The sequence below is a fragment of the Sinocyclocheilus anshuiensis genome, unplaced genomic scaffold, assembly GCF_001515605.1.
Source record: "Sinocyclocheilus anshuiensis isolate Anshui unplaced genomic scaffold, SAMN03320099.WGS_v1.1 scaffold1014, whole genome shotgun sequence".
Lineage (NCBI taxonomy): Eukaryota > Metazoa > Chordata > Actinopteri > Cypriniformes > Cyprinidae > Sinocyclocheilus > Sinocyclocheilus anshuiensis.
In genome coordinates this window covers 23,685-45,562 of record NW_015540943.1, presented here as the reverse complement: position 1 = coordinate 45,562, position 21,878 = coordinate 23,685, and the positions used below count along the sequence as shown (strand labels likewise).

Below are 21,878 nucleotides of genomic sequence, written 5' to 3'. Positions count from 1 at the left end.
ATTAGCCTGTTTTACTCACCCTCAAGGCATCCTAGGCATGTCTGACATTCCTCTTTCAGATGAACACATTCGGAGTTATATTCGAAACTGTCCTGTCTGTTCCGATCTGTATAATTGCAGTGAATGGTGCCCCTGTTTCTGAATCCGAAAAAAGTGTATCCATCCATCATAAAACTACTTTGAAAGGCCTTTATTAACACCACGGATCCGTGTGGAGTAGTTTTATGATGGATGGATACACTTTTTTCGTGTATCTACAGTTTTGAATATAACTCCGAATTAGTGTTGTTTTTGGCGGCCTGTTTTAATTTTAGCAACACTACTCCGAATGTGTTCATCTGAAAGAGGAATGTCAGACATGCCTAGGATGCCTTGAGGGTGAGTAAAACACAGGCAAATTTTCATTTTTGGGTGAACTATCCCTTTAATGTGACTTTGCTAAAACTAGCCCATTCATGTTTTTCCCCTCCTTTGGAAATCCAAAGATTGCAAAAAATTGCATTCCATAAAAATCACTTTAACCCGCAGACTAAAATACAACCCGCAGCAACAGTGTAAAAGTAACCCAATTGCGCAGGAAAACCACAGACTTGGCAACACTGGCCGTGGTAAGAATTTCAATTTCATTACGAACATATGACAATTTTCCTTTGTTGCATAAATGCGCACTTTTGAGGATTGTTAGTAGACAGGCGAGATTGTGAAAAAATATACATTTTCTAAAACGCCACAGAACCAAAATGCATATAGTTGAATAAAGACCCAGATAGTGACATTCTGTGTGTGTTTGTGTTTGAAAGATCAAGGGATCACATTGATCACACTGCTCAGGGATGGAAAAATTGTATGTGAGAGTGAGGTTCACAGGGATTCGGGAGATTAAGGCAAGTTGTCTTTGGAATATTTATAGACCTCATTAGACAGATCCGGTTAGACTTTCACAGACATTCATATTCACCCAGCAAGATTTCCTACAACACTGGATTGCATTTATGCACCATCACGGCGTCTCACAAACAGCATGCATAATTGCTAATATTTTTGCCGCTGCATGCACAACATCCTTCTTTCTTGAACACACACACACTTTTAACATTCAGTCATTCTCTGTCTATCTCTACTCTATTTGTTTCATATTGTCGAGGTGGTAGTTGCATGTTTTAGGCCACTGTGTTGTGCCAGAGAGAAAATAACTTAAGGCACACTGCCTACAATAATACAAAACCTCTGACAGTGTGTAATACAATATAGTACTGTTGAGTATGATAGAAGCCTATGCCCTCTGTGAAATCACAGCTACTGATTTTTAAAGATGTTTAGAAAGGTGTCTGGCTGTCATTGGAAAGGATACTTTTTGGTTTCCGTAGCAAATGTGGATTAAACAATATTTTAAACTGTTATTTATTTATATACATATTTACATAGATTTATTTTTTTGTGATGGCAAGCTGAATTTTCAGCAGTCATTCAGTGTCACATGATCCTTCAGAAATCATTCTAATATTTTATACTGTTTTAATAATAATAAAAAAACTATAATAATAAATACTGTTCCCAAACTCTTGAATGGTAGTGTATGAGTGTACTGACCAAAAAATTATTTATAAATATTAAAGAAATTATATTACATTACATTACATTACCACTGGGTCAGAACCTTTCAACTTTGTATCCTGAGCATCTGTGATTTTGAGTCTGAACTGAATAATTCATTGTTTATGGATGTGGAATGGTATAGGTACATAATGCCACACACCCATAATGCACCTATATCATCAAAGAAACCTAAATAGAGTTCTTAAGTGATGGTTCGGAGGGGAGCTTTAAATGCCAATCAATGCTTACCTCACTCTAGTGACCGTCCTTCAGGCATCCCTCCGCCTCCATCTCCATCTGCACTTCTTTAGGATATCCTGCCTTATAGCTATTTTCATCCATTAAGTAGTCCCATAGGGGTCCCATAGCCTTATCCTGGAGCCAAATACTTTACATTTAGTTATTTACCACTTAAATATTATATGGGCAACTCATAAATGGACTTTAAATACATTATCCATTCTATGCATTATTTGCGTGATTTATGTCATTCATTAGCAATATTGTTTACTTTGATCTAGTCTACTTTAAAAAAAGAATTGTTGAGAAAAGTAAAAGATCAAGGCAACATGATGCATTAAGATTTGCTATCCTGTGTAATTTGTTAATTCAGTGAAACTCAAAACTTTTTTTTTTGTACAATAAAGAAAAATAGCTAATCTGACTTGCGTAAGTCTTCTGAAGTCATATGATAGCTTTATATGAGGAATAATTATAAGCCTGAAATTTACACCCCAAAGGTTTGGGGGTTGGTACTTTTTAATGTTTTCTAAAGAAGTCTCTTATGCTCACCAAGGCTGCATTTATTTCATCTAAAATAGAGTAAAAACAGTAATATTGTGAAATAATATTACACCTTAAAATAAATGTATTTTAATATATTTTAAATTGCCATTCATTCATGGCACATTATTCTTCAGAAATCATTCTGATATGCTAATTTGATGCTCAATAAATATTCCCTATTATCAAAGCTGAAAACGGTTGAGCTTTTTTTCAGGATTCTTTAATAAATATAATGTTCAAAAGAAAAGAATTTATTTGAAATAGATTTTTTTTGTAAAAATATAAAAAGCACTTTTGATTAATTTAATGCAGCCTTGCTAAATAAAAGTAGCAATTTCTTTAAAAATTGTTTTTTTAAAGTTCTTGTAGTGTAAGTATTTAATAATCTTCCCCTCCATTGAGCTAAAACCACTGCAACCGGACCACTGGGTCAGTGAAATTAACTCAAGAACAGGATCAGTTACACTTTTAAATAAATCATTTAGACTGGTTTTGTGATCAGCCAATTAATTGAATTGATATAATTCATATATTAAATGCTATTGGTTTCATTTGTTTTATGTGACTCAAAAAGCCTTGTATACTGAATCAAATGTAAGTGCTTTTCATACCATGTGAGCACTACAGTTTTTCAGTGATATTTTGTGAAACCACACACAGGGGCTTAGCAGCCAGAATCGGTACGTTTACTCTGACCCACATCCTGTAGGTGCCATTAACACCCCAAAAAAGCTTGTCTTAAAGGGGTCATGAACTGAGAAATCAAAATTCCCTTGATATTTTGACATATAAGAGATCATTGTACTATAAAAACATCCTGTAAGTTTCAGAACTCAAAAAGCTCTTAGTCTAAAAACAGCTTATACTGAAGCCAATCTGCCAAAACGACAGGTTGTGGAATGTGCCACTTTATGAAGCAATAGTGTGGCTAAACCCAGCCTCTGCAGAAAAAGATCAACGCCTGCTTCTACATCACTGCCTGTTTAGCCCCTCCCACCGATTCACGCATGTAGTAGGTAAATAATGAGAGAGGCAAATGCAGGTCTATGCAGAAACCAAATGATAAAGATGCTCCGAAGACAACAAGATGCTGTACAGTGCCAAGTTGTGGAAATACACAATATTTGCTTTTGCCTTCCTTCTGATCCCAACATTAGGAAAGAGTGGAACTTTATTTATTTTTAAGTTCCAGACCGTGTCAGTAAGAACTCGGTCCTTGTTGACTTCATTTTACCACAGATTCGTTTACAAAGCACAATTCAACAGAAGATTTTCAGAAAGATTGAAACTAAAAGCTGTGTGGAATATATTGGATTCGACAGTAATGTCGCACCACACAACTGTAAGAAACTGTTTTTATAATGTAGTCACTATTGCTTTGTCTGTTATTACCAATCGTTTGATATGTACTGAGAGTATTTATGCGTTTTTAACCTGAATCACAGCATCGTCCATCTATGAAGGATATAGGCTGTCAAACATACACAACTGTTAGCCAATCATAGCAGTGGGCGTTTACTTCCGAGTCTACAATTCGTCACGCCTATAGAGTGGGGGAACGATGACGTCACTTTGTAGGCCAATAGGCTGTTAGCATCTCACTGGTTCCCTCGACAAAAAACCAATAGGATTTTTCGGTTACACTTTATTTTAAGGTATCCTTTTTACAGTGTAATTAAACATTTAAGTACTGAGTAATATAAATTAACTACATGTACTTTCTATATGGTTAGTGTTAGGATTTGGGTTTGGCTTAGAGTTACTTGCATGTAATTGTGCATAATTCATTGTTATTATAATAGTAAGTACATGTAACATGTGTAACAAGGACTCCTTAAAATAAAGTGTTACCCATTCTTTCTATCCACAGCAAGCGTTAGTAATACGTGAAGGAGAGAAAATGCAGATCAATGCTGAGGAAGTGGTAGCAGGGAGATGGTAAGTTTAAACTTATTTTAGTGAATAAAGTACCACATTTCAGCTTCGTTAGGGTGGGTACACAAAATGTTATTTTATCCTTGCTACTAGAAATTCCTCATATGCTTTTCTAACAGCTTAATTTGGCCGTAAACATTTAATTTTAACGTGGCTTTAAGCACTATGCATCATTAAAGTTTCACTTTCACCGTGACCACGTAAAGCCGGTAAATATGGGGTTTACATGGAATAATCATAATATGAGTTTACCTTATGATACGAACCCAGAGTCTCTGCATCAGTAGGAAAAATGCGATAAAACGAGCATCTTCCATCTGAAGGCATTTCGGGGGAAAGCAAAAAAACACTGTCGAACAACAATATAAAATGCGGGAAACTATTAATTGGTTATTCTACATTTAATTGTACTATAATTGGAAAATACTAGGCATAGGCGGAGTTTCACATTTTTGCCTGGGGGGGCACCTACCGGCAGACCACGAGCTCTGATTTTTTTTTATATACCATATATACCATTTTCTGCATTCTTTAGTTTTGGGTTAAAAATAAAAAAATTTTAAAAAACGATGAATATCAATTTTGTTTATTTAGCATATCTCTGCTGAAAAAAGCGGGAACAGAACGAGAAGAGAGTCTACTCGCACGATACTTTGAGATTCAGAGAGAATAGAGCTTATTTTTAAAAACATTAATTAAATAATTTAGCCCTAACTTACTCATTCTACACAGTAAAATAATTGAATAAAACAAATAAAATGAGAAAATGTCCCCCCCCCGCCACTGTCTCTTTGTGGAAAACTCAAATTTGGTCACCCTATATTACTTCTAAATGATTGTTTTTTGATGTAAAAATAATGATAACACGATACTTGTTTGCTATTCTGTCTGCATGATCTAATCTAATGCATCTCTGCTTGAATGTGAGAGTGAGCGGAAAATGGGTTTGAGCAGAAATCAATTGCAATTTGCAAGCATATATGATCTTTGACAATGATAACGGTGGTTTGCATGTGATGCCAGTGTATTAAATGTTTGAGTCTAAATAATGTCAAGTGTCAAGTCAAATGGGGTCAAGTCAGATACACTGGAGTGAAGATTTTCACCTTTTTGCATGCTGTTAGTCAAACACAATATCATATTAAACATACTAGGTAAAGCTGAAAAAACACAAAGCTTAGTTTTTATGTAATTATTTGATGTGCATAATAAAAAAAGGTCACCAATGACCCATATTGCCCCTGTGGAAAAGGTGTTCATGATTCAGCAATAAGAAATAGACTACACTCCATCAGCAGATCTTCTGTTTTCTAAAAGGCCCCTGGATGATTCCTAAGAGCCGGGAGATAACAATTTATGAAAAGATGAGTCAAAATGTAAACTTTTGCAGGGTGAATTATATGTATAATACTGTTCAAGGGATTAGAGATTGTATTACACTTCTGAGAGAAGTCTCTTATGCTCATCAAGGCTGCATTTATTTGATCAAAAAATACAGTAAAAACTATTTAAAATAACTAAAATAATTGAAAATTTTTCCATTTTAAAATGTAATTTTGTTGAATTATCAGCAGCCACTAATTTCTAACATTATAACTGTCTTTGCTGTCAATTTTGATCAAGTTAATGTGACTTTGCTGAATAGAAGTATTACTTTCTTTCAAAAAAAAAAATCTTACTGACCTCCACACATATATTATATTACTTAAGTTATATATTACTATTATATAAGACTAATGATAGATAAGAGAAGTTCATACTTTCTGAGCAAGGCTCACGTCACTTTATAGGTGTTTAGTTGCTGTTATTGCAGCTAAGTTATGCAAACAGATATTAGGAGACTTTTCTTTCTTCACAATAGGTGATAAAAATAAATAAACATTTTCATATTATACCGTACTCATGTTCAATATTGCGTTTTGTTTGAACGTTCAGTTCTTCAAACAGTCAGTCATCGAGAATACCTTGAAGGGGGCAAATACTTCTTCATACCACTATATATAAAATATGGCGTTTCAAGTGAAATTATGTCTTGTCATGGCAGATCCTTACCATCATCTCATCCCACTCTTTTCCAGACACTGAAAATCACTTAAACGTCGATTCAGGACCTAAAGTGATATGGATGTATCACTACCATAACTGGTTAAATATTGCTTTTAATTTTGTCTTCATATGTGTTCAGTGCTTTTATAAACTGACAGCATGTCCTGAGATGGAAAACAGAACAGAAAACTGGTTTTGCTTCTGAACACAGATTTTACATTACATTACATTAGATTTACATTATACACATGGAAACTTGGATTTCAAATGCTAACATGTCAACAAAGTGTAAAACGTGTTCCAGGCAGCTGTTCCTGTCAGGTAAGTCCACGCCTCCTTTCCACAATCACCACCAGTTCGATTCAAAGCATCTTCCAGTAAAATCAATGAGATGTGAGACAAGCAACATGGTTTGAATTTCAAATGTATGTCTTTTATTTGAATGAGGAGGAGTTGTGGCACTTGAAAGCTGAAGGCACGATGAACGACTGCATGGGAGTTTTACTGTTACTACTGCTGTCATCTAGTGGTCGGTTGAAGAAGTACGTGGAGTAATGTTGTTATTATTTACATTCCCATGATGGTGTAATAATGATTAATTATTAAACATTTTCCCAGTTACTTTGTCTAAATTTGCTCCGCTAATGAAACTATTTTCCAAACAAGATACGCCAAAGCTAGGCTAAACTATGCATCTCAGAAATTATGCTCCACAAAATTCTAAAAAAACAAAAATACACGAGTTTCACAATTTGAGTTGAATTACTGAAATAAATGAACTTTTCCATGACATTCTAATTTATTGAGATGCACCTGTAGGCCTACTGGATCAAAAACTACCCAATTTCAGTTATTTTTTAACCCTGGGTAAATATAGCACAGAACACATTTTGGGTAGGCCTAATTTTTACCAGATGGGTTGTTTATTTAGCTAATCCAGCATAATGGGATGATTCATTTTTACTATAATAGCCTACTATCTTATTTTTTACTTCATGCGTAGGCTACATGAATTAGGCTAATGTTTACAGATTAACTTAAATCCTCTAAACTTTTGTAAAAATAGGCTACAACCACTGGTTTGCGATTTTACTTGATATCATTTACAGCATAGCATATTTTATATTGTTTTTAATACGTAGGTCATAGGCCTACATATTGCCTATATTTAAACTCGTTTAACAGACATTAGAAGTAAAAATTAAAAATTAAACAGAAGTAACTTAATTCACGTAATCGACCAGTCTCTGTTAGGCCCCGATCAGACGAATCAAGTTTTCATGTTTGAAAACACGAGGCGCACTGCACAGATTTTTTTTTTTTTTTTTGGTTGACTTGTTTTAATTTATAAAAGAGCAGTGTGCAGCGGGGTTTTTTTTATGTTGCTAGGGAACCACCGAATCAGCTGTTCTGTCAGTCTGATCAAGGATTATGATTTACAAAAATCATTTGAATTTTTAACATTGCATCAAGTATGAACACATTTTTTATTATTTGAAATATCACTCGATAGGTTATTTAACCATGTGTCTTAAGGCTTGTCTTTATAACACATTAAAATGTACAAATTCACATTATTTCTTATGTAAGCTACATGTAGGCTATAGCTTGCAGGGATTCCCGAACATTTTTTTAACTTTCACCTAATATATTTACTTGAAGTAGCTCGAAATGTTAAGGTAGGCTAATATGTTTACAATTAGGCTAAGTAATACATTGGCATGTTCCAACCCAGTCTCGCAGTTTACGTTTTTTATTTTTATTTTTTTAATAGGCCTAAGTGTTTTATTTTGATTGTTGTTATTTTGTAAAATGATTTACATACTTTTACATTTTTATGATTATATGATTTAATTATTTATTAGCTTTTCATTAAACTTATGAAACCCCTGCAGTTCCTTCAGGAACCCAGTTTGGGAAACCTTGATGTAGGCTAATGCACTTCATGTTGTTAACAACAACGAATGGAATATATGTGTATCAATGTGATAAATAAGTTAGGTGGACATAAGCAATCAAAATGTAGTCCGATTATATTAATTAAAATGTTTAATGTAACTAGTAAGATTTGTCATGTAATTTTGAATCAGTAACAGACTACAATTTATAAGTAGGCTAATACCCATCACCGCCTCTCATAGACCTTTAATTTAAAAAAAAAAAAAAAAAACTGCTCTGTGATACTTCCAATTAAACTGTCATTACAACATAAACGTACAGTAGGCCTATATGCTTTGAGAATGTTATTAAACATTTTAAAAAAAAATGACATAAATGTATCCCTTACATTCCAATTTATTTCAGATATTTGCTTGTGAGACCAAAAAAAAAAAAAAAGTAGACTATAATGACCAAGTTTAGAAATGCGCTTGCATTTATGTCCACCTAACTTATTTTAAAAAAACTAACAAACACTAGCTTTCTATTTTATCTATTCTATCTACTTGTTTTTCTTTGTGTGTGTGTGTGTGTGTATGTATGTTATGTATATATATATATATATATATATATATATATGTATGTGTGTGTTTGTTTGTATGTATGTATGTATGTGTGTGTGTGTATGTGTGTATGTATGGGTGTATATGTGTATGTATATATATATATATATGTATGTGTGCGTATATATATACATATATATATACACCTTGCTACGTGTACTGCGTTAGGCTAACCGAGACTTGTCAATTGCACTTATATATTGTTGTTCTTTTGTTAGTTTTGACTGCTTTTATTGTCCTCATTTGTAAGTCGCTTTGGATAAAAGCGTCTGCTAAATGACTAAATAAAATAAATAAATACAATTTACGGGTTCTGCCCACTGATGGCGCCAGTGCTTAAATGACTAGGCTACTTGAAATAAATTAATTATTTATACTACTGTATTACGGAGTTTTGTTTTGTTTTTTTAGTTAAAATTATTGTGGACTAAATGCCTTATGAATAATATACTAATTCGTCCAAAAAAAAAAAAAAAACGTAGCTACATCGCCTGCACACACGAGCATATGCAGTTATGTTTACGAGAAAATGAAACCGAAAGAATATAGGTCGTGTTTCACTTATGAATATGGCTTCGAACTATCAAGAGGATTCGGGTGAGTTTCATACAGGCTATTTTCCGATATCAACTAAACAAAATAAAACACATAATGTAAGCTGTCTATATGCCTACTTAGCCACGAGAAGGTAGTCTTTTCAGCAGTCTTTCAGTCTCAAGTATTGCGGTGATCCTATAGCTTTTCTGGGGTTTCGGTTAACACTTTCTCATTTTTGTGTCATTCTCATTTCGAAATATTATTTTTCTAAAACTAGTAGAGGCCGCTTGTCAAACGTTTTACTCTAGTGGAAATTTCTCAGGGGTAGGCCTATATTTACTTTTGGAAAGTCAAAGTCTGTACTGTAAAAACATAATGGGAACCAACGCCCACTTGTAACAAACATTTTTAAAGTTGATCAGTCAAGTTACTCCACCCTTAGTTAAAACTGTATAGGTATTATTTGAGGGTTTTACTAACTTAAGGGCTTTGTTGCAACTGGCTACTGCTACACTCTCAGAAATAAAGGTACAACAGCTGTCACTGGGGCGGTACCTTTTCAAAAGGTACATATTTGTACCTAAAGGGTCCATTTTGGTACCTCAAAGGTACATATTGGTACTTAAAGTGTACATATTAGAACCTAATAGTGACAAAAGTGTACCTTTTGAAAAGGTACCGCCCCAGTGACAGCTGTTGTACCTTTATTTCTGAGAGTGTATTATGCACACAAATACGACATAATAGTCGACTTGAACTAATATAGGCTATAATATTTAAAAAGTCCATACATATTTAAGCAATGTCACATTCTCAGTAACACTGTTGAGTGTCAAGTGGGGAGACCAGGGATGTGAGCTGTCCAGTAAATAACTATTGATTTTTTTTTTAAATAATATTATTGTCAAGCCCTCTAAATTCATTTTCTCTAAATTGTATATTGATTAAAAGTGTTCTTATAATAATAAAGAGGACTTTTTTCTTCCTAGATGAAGGCAGCAACGAACAGTCTAGTGAAAGCTGCGCAGAATACAATGACAGTGACACAGATTCTGAGGCAGACAGAGATTCTGGCTCTGAAAGTGAAGAAGACGCACAAACATCTAGCAAGGTACATCTCTTAAGACATTTAAAAGGAAAGCAGTAAACTAGTAAAAAGAGATGATTAGTAAGAACCATAGTATTGAATGCGAATGCAGCTGCAGCTTCATAGATGAATAAATCTGAATCAATTATGATGCTTTGTGTTCAAGCGGAATGTCTGTATGAATTACAATCGTGGTCACTGCCGTTATGGAGACAAATGTAGGAATGAGCACATATGCAATGACTTCCTGAAGGATTCGTGCAAGTTTGGTGCCGGGTGTCGTCTCAACCACAACGTTCAGAGTTCATCGTCAAGACAAGGCGGAAGAAGAAGCATACCCTCATCTGCAGGTATGCGTGTATAGGGGTGTAAAAGCATACTGATCAGTTTTATATACAGCGGTTAAAAATGTACTGTATCAACAATACACAATAAAAAGTATCTTACACAAAACATACTTAAACTAAAGTAAAAACATATCCATATGTAATATAATTGATATATCTAGTAATTACACCCACATGTAATTCATTTAAGTATTTAAAAGCTTTTTTTTTTTTCTTAGCTTTACAACACACTGGTCCTAAGGACACACTCCATGTTATCCTGAAACCTGTTTTCTGAAATCTTTAAATGGCGAATATAATATAATATAATATGATGATGTGATTGACTGGGCATGTGTCCAGGTTATTTTAGCACTCTTGGAATGACTCTTGTTCCAAGACTGAACTATTGCTGAAATGAACTGTTGTATATAATAGAATAGAATAGAATATATAATATAATATAACATAATATAATATGTCATTTTTAGATCAAAGACCAAAAATCTATTTCATTATAGTAATTTTTTGAATTGGCATTTATTTTCATATTTTTAGTTTTCAGTTTAAGTTTTAGTAATTTGGTTATGCGCTTTTGTCAGGTATTTCTTCAATATTTATTTAAATTATATTCTTTTTTATTTCAATTTTAGATATGTAAGTACTTAAATTATTTTTCAGTTAGTTGGCAAGGCAACATTTCTAATTGTCATTGTCATTAATTGTCAGTTTTTTTTAATTTTTCAACAATAAAGATAATAAATACTTTTTTAATAGTTCAAGTTAACAATAGCAACACTCAAATGAATATTACATATACAGCACGGCCAATCATATTTGAGGACTGTATTAGTAATTAAGTACAATCACTCATATTTTACACCCTTGCATTGCATTGCATTGCACATTGTATGTTTGATTGTTTAATCAGTTAGTCTGCCTCACTAATCATTTTATACTTTTTTAATCAGAAATAGAGACTGATGAAGAATTTGATGGGCCCTACAAATGGCAGTTGAATATTGGAAAGGGCTGGAAGAACATTTCCAATGATCACATTCTAGAAGCCCAATATTCACTCCCCAACATCAAAGGAATCAAGATCTATAACACCCAAGCTGGGTATGTGCAATTTTATTATTTACTTGAGTGTACCAGATTATAAATTAGTCACCCCAAATTCAAATTCTCTCATTATTTTCCCACATTTCATTCCTGTACACTGTAACATACCATAAAACACATCCCGTTTTTCTGTGCTTGTAGTTTAACTATTGCAGCCATATATTTAAACTGCTATATATCTTTCTCATTTGCATTATAGGGTTATTTCTATTGATTTCACTAAAATGAGAGTTCTTCAGAAAACAAATATTAAAGTGCGGCGTATGAGCGCAAACGATACAGAATGGCTGTGGTATTACAGAGGTGACCACTGCTGGTATCAGTATGGAGAGAAGGTGAGTTTTACATGAATGCATATGACCTGTGGACTGGACAGTCTCGTCTTAATTTGTCCACTAATAATATTCTAGTGGGATATACATGATTTCACAGGAGACATTTTCCTCATTTTGTCTGAACCATCGTTTTTCAAAAACAAAAGTGTGGTGGAAATGACAAGACTGCTTTATCTTGCTAAGACTAAATGTTAGCTATCAGTTTATGTATAGAAGTACATCAAATTTTTGGCATCATTTGGTTTTGAAATGTCCACATTAAAATGCTCTGTGCACTAATACTAAGTAATACATAGGAATGAAATAAATAAGAATATAATATATAATGTATTTCCATATTTTTCACTATTTGTTAAGATTATAGTTTTAAAATGTGATCATGAATATTTTTATGATGGATCTGGAATATGATGGATTTTTATAATGGATCATTTATATTGGGTATATTCAGTTGAGTTTAGGACAAGAAAGACAATAAAATCTGTAAATAAAAGGCATTATAAGAAATGATAAAGTTTCATATTACATGAAAGTTGAAACTGTTTTTACATAAAAGAAGAATCTGTAGCTGAAAAAAAACATGATGGGCTGCTTTTATCACATCTGTATCTTACTGTTTAAGATTATATGAATATAAAAGTAGTATTTTGCATAAATGCATTTGATTACCAGTGTTGGGGAAAGTTACTTTTAAAAGTAATGCATTACAATAGTGCGTTACTCCATAAAAAAGTAACTAATTACGTTACTTAGTTACTTTTTATGGAAAGTAATGCGTTACGTTACTTTTGCGTTACTTTTTAAATTTGGACAGGGCTTGTTTGTTTGTTTTTAAAATAAAAAAGTTATTTTTTTTGGCAAATATAAAAGCCTTTTTCACACCAAAACACAAATGTTCGTCTAGAGTAATTTTTGCTTATTATTATGGTTAAACTGGATCATCGAAGGTCAGAAGCAAAGACATTGGTTAATAGAATGGGATTAAATACATAAAGGATATTTGTGTTGTTTAACATTTCATTATTGCAGGTTTGTGTCATATTCTGAGTTGCATTATTTTTATTCATTTTGAGGAATATTGAATCTGTTTTTGTGAGATGAATTAATGCATATTCATATTTATTTTAGAACTACAGGAACATTTGATTTCTCTCAACATGGGGACAGGAGAGCTGTCAAACAATACAAAAAAAAAAAACTTGCGTTACTTATTTGAAAAAGTAACTCCGATATTCTCTTGTAAATTAAAAAGTAATGCGTTACTTTACTAGTTACTTGAAAAAAGTAATCTGATTACGTAACTTGCGTTACTTGTAATGTGTTACCCCCCAACACTGTTGATTACAAACAAGAACAAGATTATATTGAATGACTATCTATTAATTCTACGTGTGTCTATAGGGCAAAGCCAGTCCAATTCAGAGCTCAAAACTGGAGAAGAAGTATCAAAACAACCGCCGTGGCTCAGTCAAGTTCACCGTCGACTCGACCCAGTATGAGATTAGCTTTAAAGGTTTGTTTTGTATTCTCCCACATCTGTTTACTTTAAATACCTTTACAAAAACAGGAAAGGTCACATTCATAAACTTGTTTGTGTTTCCAGAAATGCTTCAGAGAAATTTACCTACAGGCCGTAAGAGGCGGGTTAGACGCCGCCCTAAATATGAACCATCTCCAAATGGAGGGTAAATATGAAGAGTTTACTGAACTGATTCTTGTTTGCCTCTTTGCCTCATGAAAATCAAATCTAATTTAGGTTAATAAAAAGTGATATTCATAATGCCCACTTTTCACCATTTAGTCAATTCTATATAAATAAGCAGACTTAGGTCTCCTTCTTAGTTTTTTTTTTTTCATTGAATATTGTTTCATTCAAAAATGACACATTACAGAAGCAAAATTAGTTGTGAATGTCACATTTAGAAAATAAATAAATAAATAAAATATTTGCATTATTGTTTAAAAGAAGTACACATAACCAACACTACTAACAGCATATTGTGGTCACTGAACAGATTACGTGGAATAACCTCCCAATTAAAAAACATGTTCAGCCCTTCAACAAATAAAACTCCAGAGTGGCAGTTTAAAGGGAAAAATCAGTGGTACACCTTCAATAACACGGTAAAACATTTTTTCTTTTCTTTTTTTTAACAAATGCACAATGCTTTTTTGGACATGCTAATGAGGACTTTGAATGTATATTATTATGTGTATCAATGAATTTCAACAATTAATTTCAATTAATTAAACAGCTCTCTTGAGTAGTTGATTTTAATCTTATTGTATATAATGACTGTCAAACTGTACAATATATTTGATCATTGTTGATAGCAACATACCGGTGCTACTTTAGTGACTCTTATATCACCTCTGGTGGCTGTCTTTTTAAAACAGTACATTAGAAGTAAATAATTTGTTTAGTGACAGTAGTAAAATTATCCTCAAAAGGATTCAGCAGTATTTTTTTATTTTTTTGCGAAGCTGGTTTAAGATGGTCTCCCAGCTGGACCAAGCAGGATTACAGTTTAAAGGGATAGTTCACCCAAAAATTAAAAATACAAATTTTCATTAATTACTCACCCTCATGTCGTTTCAAACCCGTAAGACCTTCGTTCATCTTCGGAACACAAATTAAGATATTTTTGATGGAATCTGAGAGCTGTCTGACCCTGCATAGACAGCAACGCAAAATCCAGCGTTTAGTTGATCCTGATAAGCACTCGTCGTCACAGTTGTAAACACGATGGCTTTCGTCTTTCGTGAGGGGGTTTGGCATGACGGCATCTTTGTTTCCAGGCGGAACGTTATAGAACGTGACACACACGTCTCCCGGAAATCATGTATAATTCAACCAATCCGATAACGACTTCGAAACTCCTGAAGTGTTTCCACTTTTGTGTGCCATATGCATCAGACGTTTAGCCAACGTTCCGTGGGCATGACGTCTGAGGCCGAGACTACAAGCTGATTGGTTCATGTTGCATACGCAGCCAATGAGCTTGCTGCTTTACATTTAAATGACTGATTAGCATTCGTTTGAGAATTTGTAGCGCGCTTTCAGAGTTCCTCTGTAACCCTCCACCTTCCCCAGCTCCACCTGTATAGATCTGCTACAGTTATTTTATATGCTATTTGTGCAGCAGCAGTATGTCTTAAATACTCACAGCACCATATCGGCTTATGTATTGGCTGTAGCAAGTTCCTGTACTTGCTTGCAGCAGCAGCAGCAATAATCTACAAATACAGCAATAACCAACAGCAGCAGCAGCAGCGTAGCGGATCTATTCCGCCAAGACCAAATACATTAACATGACATTAAAAAAAAACATAAAAACACAACAAAATTACTAAAATTTTAAAATAGAAATAAAAAATAGAAAAATAGAAACTAATTTAAATATTAATAAAGATAATATTTATTCATTATAAATGTTAATATAATAGTATCTCAGTGATACTACAATAACACTGGGACCAATCTGGTGTTTAGCTCCCAGTTGAAAAGTACCCAAAACCAGCCAACAGACCAGCCTGACCTGAATGGGAGACCAGCTAAGACCAGCAAACCCGTTTCGGCTGGTTTTACATGCTTCTTTCAGCTGAACAGTTAAAACAATTAAACAAGGAATAAGTATATATTTAGCTAATTGTAGTAATTTGGCTTGCAGATTAACGATAATACATAATAAAAATATTATATAAAGTAATATTATAATATTGTTAATAATATTGTATTGTTAATGCTTATGTTGTTGCTAGGCAGACTGTTTTTGATGTTTTAATGAGTGACGCTGTCTTTTGAAACGAGGGAGCAACAATTTATTTTGAGTTGAATTTTGAGTTGTTTAAGATAATCTACAATAAAAATAATTGTAACAAAATACAAATATTATATAAAAAATGGTATATATACAGAAATTTTAACTCAAATTTTTCATGACCATGTAATATTTGATAGCCGTGTAACACGCGGGATATAGTGTACATTCAACCAGTAATTACTGCAATATAAAACCCTTCAGGGCAATACAATACCAGTCCTGATCAACCTGTAAGGGTTTAGTTTGCAATAATTATGGACTGAATGTATATTATCCCTTAATTCATTACACTGACTACTGTATTTATGGCCACAGAGAGATTAAAATCACTGATCTTGATATTGTTTTTCAACAGGGTGGTTGTTCAGTCTCAAGTGCTGACATTGAGAGGTGTTACCAACAAAACCAAACGACCATGAATTTTACTGTGAGCAGTGACAGTTACACTCTGGATTTTGCAAGTATGTCAGCAAAAACATTTGAAGGATTGCAAAACTTATCGAATGTCTCCTTTTGTCTTGTCATATAAGGTGCCACATGATCTTTGGGTTTTTCTTGAGTCAAACTTTAAAATGCATGATGAAAGTAATGATTTGAATATGATAAACGATGCTGTTTTCTCTCTTTCTTTTCATTCAGAGATGAGTCAAGTTAACCAGAAAACAAAGGCCGAACGCAAGGTCAGGCGTGTGTAAAAGTAAAAAGGGCGCTCAAGGTCTTGCAGAAGATGTTGGCTGATACTCAAGATCCAAACAAGCAAATAAGAGTCGAATCTGGGGTGGAAGTAAACACAACGTTATTTAGTGATTTTGGCTGATATGAATGTTAGTGATTGTGATTTTGAATGTTTTATCCGGAATTAGTGTATTATTTGGTAAACTGCCTGTGGAAAATAGAAATTCGAAGTCTTTATTCAGGTATTTTGACCGATGTTAAGTTTATATGAATTATTTTAAATGCTGCTTCCCATCAACTTGAAGACAAATATGAAACGTGCCTAAAGCAACCTATTTTTTGCTTTCTGTTTATCTTAAAGAATTCCATACTTTAAACTGCTATCATTTTTGGTTATTCTATAATTACTCTTACTAACCAATGTGCCTGAACAATACAGGCATTATACTGCGTCATTTTGCTAGTATTTACTCTAAGTGCATGTTGGTAACTGCCTGAGAACCAATGTTTACCCACTGCTTGTGAAACTTTTTCCAGCTGATCAGTTTCATTTTCCATCTTTAGCATTTACATACTCACAGACGTGCTCAAAGGATTTTAAAAAATCAAGGATACACGCACTGTGTAAATATTGAGCAATGTGCAATACAATCTACAATATCATCCGATGCACGATGCAGCATATTTTTACATTACAATATGCAAAATGTACAATGAATCAATGTTGCATCAAATGATTAATTATGACATTATGAACAATCATTTGGGTGAACCTGTTTTTACTGGGGGTTTTAATTACAAACTGAACTGTTTACTTGGGTAACAACATGCTATGCAAAGTGTCTGTAGTGTCATATGGATGCCTTTATATGCAATAATTGATGAAAATAAAATGATAAAATGATAAATGTGGCCTTATTTAACTAATACACATACAATATCTAAGATTACTATTTATTTGACCAAATAGCATGTTTCTATAGAGTATTTTAATGAATTCCAATCTCATGATAATTTCTATCACATATCAACTTATGTATTGTGTCTTAACAGCATTTGGTTTCAAAAATGTTTAAAATAAAACCGCAGACTCATTTGTCTTGGCTAAATTTGAGTATTTTATGTATATTATATACACAGGTAAATAATTACAACTTGATTGGAAACATTCCATTTACACGTATTACCCTTGATTTTCTTTGTTTTTGTTTTTTTTTTTCCTCCGAAATATCTCATATTTCAAGCATGTTCTTCACTGCTTTGTTTCTGGTAAACAAGTATAGCTACTAAAAACATTATTGGGTTTGCTGGAGATGACGTCACAACACAATACACACGAGAGTAAAATAAAAAAGGAATTTAACACAAGCGCATCTTATAAAACTGCTTTAGGCACTGATTTTATATTTTTATTGCCGCCAGCCACAACGCACAAAACATCCAGTTTGTTCACATTGATCATTCGTACTGAAGCTCGCTTTGGAAATCACGAGTCAAAGAGGCTGAAAAGAAACCGAAACTGGGTCAGCAGTGCAGCTGTGGACTCTGGAGCACTTTAAATCCGGTCCTAGCAGACAATTCGACGATACGTTTATTTGACAAATTCATTTTTTTAGGGTTTTAATAGGCTATGCTATCGATGTATTCCAGTGTCTAGGAACTATATTCGGTAAGTAGACTAATCATTCATGTATTTTACATTAATAATTTCACGACCTTAGTTAACAACTCAAGCGTCCAGTAACAGCTAAAATGTTGGTTCATTCTACAAAACGGGTACGATTTGCTGCAATTTACTTTCTTACTCTCTCTGTTTACATATTTCGATTTTAAGTGACGTTTTATTTGAAAAGTTGAGCCCTTAGATTTAGCGGCAATCATGTAGGCTATTATATTTTCATTGTTAATTAATTATCCCTTTGAAAATGGTTAATGGATGTTACTTAATGGTTTCTTTCACGTTCGTGTAAATAAGTCAACCCAACCCCGTTACAGTCAACTCCGCGTTACTTTCTGATTTTCCCAACATATTTTATTAAATTGTATTATTGTATCTTGAGGTGGAACAATGCAGTTTACTAGCTAATACTTAAACACGTTTTGTGATATAACGTTTAAAATCTTACAAAAATCAACTTTAGTCAAACTGGAAACAGGAAACGCTTCAGAGAACGGCAAAGTTCAATTGACATGTCATGCAAAGGATTGATGTCTCTTTGTGTAGAAGAAGTGTGAAGATGAATTTAAGCAAGAGGAGCTATGAAAGAAGTGTAAGAAACTATATAGTCTGCCCCGACCCAGATTCTGCTATGCTGTAATAAACATCTTCATCCAGATCTTCAACGTCCTCTTCATTTTTTCAAGTTATGACCCTAAATGTGATGACAGCTCTTATGCTTTAGGTAGGTGACACAATTATTCTACAGTAATTGACCTTTTTGAACCGTGTGACTGTAGATTGATTCAGTTTGATCCAGTATGTCATTTTTCACATAGCCTACTTTGCTGCAGTGTTAGGGGTAACGCATGAAAATGAACGCGAGTTATGTAATCAGATTACTTTTTTTCAAGTAACTTGTAAAGTAATGCACTGCTTTTAAATTTACGACAAAATATCTGAGTTTTTTTAGAAAACACAATCTTTGAATTGTTTTAATCTGCTTTTGCTGTTGTATGGATTTTGAATTGTTTCTATTTGTTTACTGATCTTCTCCTTGTTATATACTATTGTATGTTGTGCAGCACTTTGGTCGGCCTTTTTTCGTGCTTAAATGTGCTCTAGAAATAAAACTGAACTTGAACTTGAGTTACCTTTTCAAATAAGTAACGCAAGTTACGTTGTTTTCCCATCCATTTATTCACTGACACCCCTCCTGTCCCAGTGTTGAGAGAAATTGGGAGTGAGGTGCAAAGGCACTTCCTGAGGTTTATTCATTTCACTTTTGGTGTGAAAGGGCCTTTAGCGTTGACGAAAATATGGGTTTCTTGTTATTAAAAAATATACAGTCAAATCAAAAATTATTCAGACACCATGATACTATTTTTGATATTTTTTTACTAGTGGGTGCAGGACACTATAGTTAATTTATGTAAGTGCGGATAGCAAAATAAAGTTAACTGTGATATATTATATCCAAAGTCTTCATACAGTGGACTACAAGTAAAACTGATAAAAAATATGGGACCAAAAATTATTCAGACACTTTGACCTGACCATGTTTTGCTCAAGTGTTATCTGACATTATCCAGATGAATTTGTTCCAACACAGTTTAACTATATAGTTATAGTTTTTAGTTCTTGTCCTATTTTATTACCATTTTCTAAACTATAGCGAATAAACTGTTATAATGTGTGAAATGTTGGAAGTGTCTGGATAAATTTTGATTTGACTGTATAAGCAAGCCCAGCCCAGGTGACAAAAAGTAGCACAAAAGTAACAATGCATTACTTTCCATTAAAAATTAACTAGTAACTGTTGGTGCCAATAGCCTAGTGGGCAGTATGCCGACATATAGTGCTGTCGTGCTCCGGGTGTCCCGAGTTCGAGTCCTGGCTCGTGGACCTTTCCCGATCCCACCCCCCTCTCTCTCTCTCCTACTTCGCTTCCTGTCACTGCTATACTGTTTTATGGAGTAACGCAATATTGTAATGCATTACTTTTAAAAGTAACTTACCCCAACACTGTTTTGCTGAGACGTTAAGAGTAGTATTTATATAATATAACAATACAAGTTTCAATGTTTATATTAAAATCTCACCTCAGGGAAACACTTCAGAGAGAGATAACAGCAAACAACATGGCAACAGGTACGTCTTTTGGCTTATTTATCATTTTATGTTGGTTTCGGTTTCTTTAGTAGGAGAAAAGAACATTCCCAAAGTTGTTTCCATGCTGAGTGATTGACTGATTGCTCATTTTTCATTGCATTCATTCATTCAGTCAGTCATTCATCCATTCATTTAAAGCCTCAGGTAATCACTTCGAGTGGCAGCTGTTTAATGGACAGCAGTGGGTTTCGATCTTTAATGATTTTGTCATTGAGGCCCATTACTGTCAGCCAGGGGCAAATGGGATCACCATCAACCTCAACATGGGGTGAGTTGGTTCATTACAGATGTTATCTTATCAGTGTTTTGATATTGAGTATCAAGTGTTATTATTATCATCATCACACACTACCAGGAAAATTATGAATAGATTATTAAATATTAAATTATGCCTTTTCCATTCACTGCACAGGCCTGCCTATATTGACTTTGATGAAATGACAGTCGACGGACCTCTTGTTAACTTCAGTATACGGCGTAATACGCTGCTGTCCCAAAACCAGAAAGAAGTAATGGGCTGGTACTACAAAGATAACCATCGCTGGTGCGAATATGGATCTCAGGTAAGTGGTACTAGAAATCTCTCCAAATATTTATTTGGAACAACGCAGCTGCAATTTAAACCAACATACACTAAATATAACACACATTTATAGCCTTTATTTTGCTTTCTCTCTAATTTCTGTAGGGATCGGGTGGGAAGTCATCCTTGATTAGAAGCGATTTTATAGAGCAGCAGTACAACAGTAACCCAAGGGGCTCAGTTCAGTTTACTGTAGGAAGCATGACTTACGTGGTGGACTTCACTGGTAAGTAGACAAATGAGGTTGACCTTCATGGCTACGACACAATATTTGAGTGTATTTCTCTTGAAATGAAAAGCCGCTAACTTGCCTGTGTTTGAAATTGTTTTAATGTGTTTTTATTTTTTGGGGAATGTTGTAGCCATGACTCAAACCAATCTGTCCACACACATGTTGAGGAAAGTGAGACGGCGGCCGAAATTCAATGAAGTAGTAACAGACAGCAGCAGTAATCAAAACAGGTATCGCTTTATTAGTTCTAGCTGTGACTTATTGCCTCTCGTTTGGCTTTGCTCATGAAACCGTATAATGAACTACTGTGTACATTACTGAAAATACATTCTTATGTAAATCATTGCATTGAAAACTATCATTTATGTTAGAATGGGTTTGCAAAGTCTTATATCGTAACATTGTTTACACTCTTCAGGAAGTCAACCTACAAATAGTTTTACACATTTGTGTGTGTGTGT

General features: G+C 33.8%; 2 protein-coding genes across 4 annotated transcripts in view; both read left to right on the top strand.

Annotated features, from left to right (window-relative positions):
- The first annotated feature begins 9,358 nt into the window (after positions 1 to 9,358).
- LOC107689744 (zinc finger CCCH-type antiviral protein 1) lies at positions 9,359 to 17,677 on the top strand. Of its 2 annotated transcripts, XM_016487875.1 has the most exons (10): positions 9,359 to 9,461; positions 10,391 to 10,512; positions 10,655 to 10,838; positions 11,786 to 11,936; positions 12,139 to 12,274; positions 13,676 to 13,787; positions 13,878 to 13,959; positions 14,290 to 14,398; positions 16,454 to 16,559; positions 16,738 to 17,677. In XM_016487875.1, the coding sequence occupies exons 1-10, from the start codon at positions 9,428 to 9,430 to the stop codon at positions 16,791 to 16,793; spliced, it is 1,092 nt and encodes a 363-aa protein (XP_016343361.1). In that variant the 5' UTR covers positions 9,359 to 9,427; the 3' UTR covers positions 16,794 to 17,677. The 2 variants fall into 2 exon arrangements, with proteins under 2 accessions (XP_016343361.1, XP_016343362.1); XM_016487876.1 differs by lacking the exon at positions 14,290 to 14,398.
- Positions 17,678 to 18,249: 572 nt separating this feature from the next.
- Positions 18,250 to 21,878, top strand: part of LOC107689742 (uncharacterized) — a 7,283-nt gene continuing 3,654 nt past the window's right edge. Inside the window, exons 1-7 of one of the 2 annotated variants that reach the window (XM_016487874.1) lie at positions 18,250 to 18,442; positions 18,998 to 19,175; positions 20,538 to 20,581; positions 20,741 to 20,870; positions 21,015 to 21,165; positions 21,291 to 21,411; positions 21,548 to 21,647. In XM_016487874.1, the coding sequence (XP_016343360.1) occupies positions 20,572 to 20,581; positions 20,741 to 20,870; positions 21,015 to 21,165; positions 21,291 to 21,411; positions 21,548 to 21,647 (512 nt within the window). In that variant the 5' untranslated portion in view covers positions 18,250 to 18,442; positions 18,998 to 19,175; positions 20,538 to 20,571. The remainder of the gene's footprint in view (positions 18,443 to 18,997; positions 19,176 to 20,537; positions 20,582 to 20,740; positions 20,871 to 21,014; positions 21,166 to 21,290; positions 21,412 to 21,547; positions 21,648 to 21,878) is intronic. The other variant, XM_016487873.1, reaches the window with a different exon arrangement.

Excerpts from the sequence above, each read along its gene's own strand:
- LOC107689744 (XM_016487875.1), top strand. The coding sequence starts at position 9,428 with ATGAATATGGCTTCGAACTATCAAGAGGATTCGG. Across the intron at positions 10,839-11,785 it reads AAGCATACCCTCATCTGCAG|AAATAGAGACTGATGAAGAA; the intron begins GTATGCGTGTAT and ends TTTTTTAATCAG. Across the intron at positions 13,960-14,289 it reads GAACCATCTCCAAATGGAGG|ATTACGTGGAATAACCTCCC; the intron begins GTAAATATGAAG and ends GTCACTGAACAG.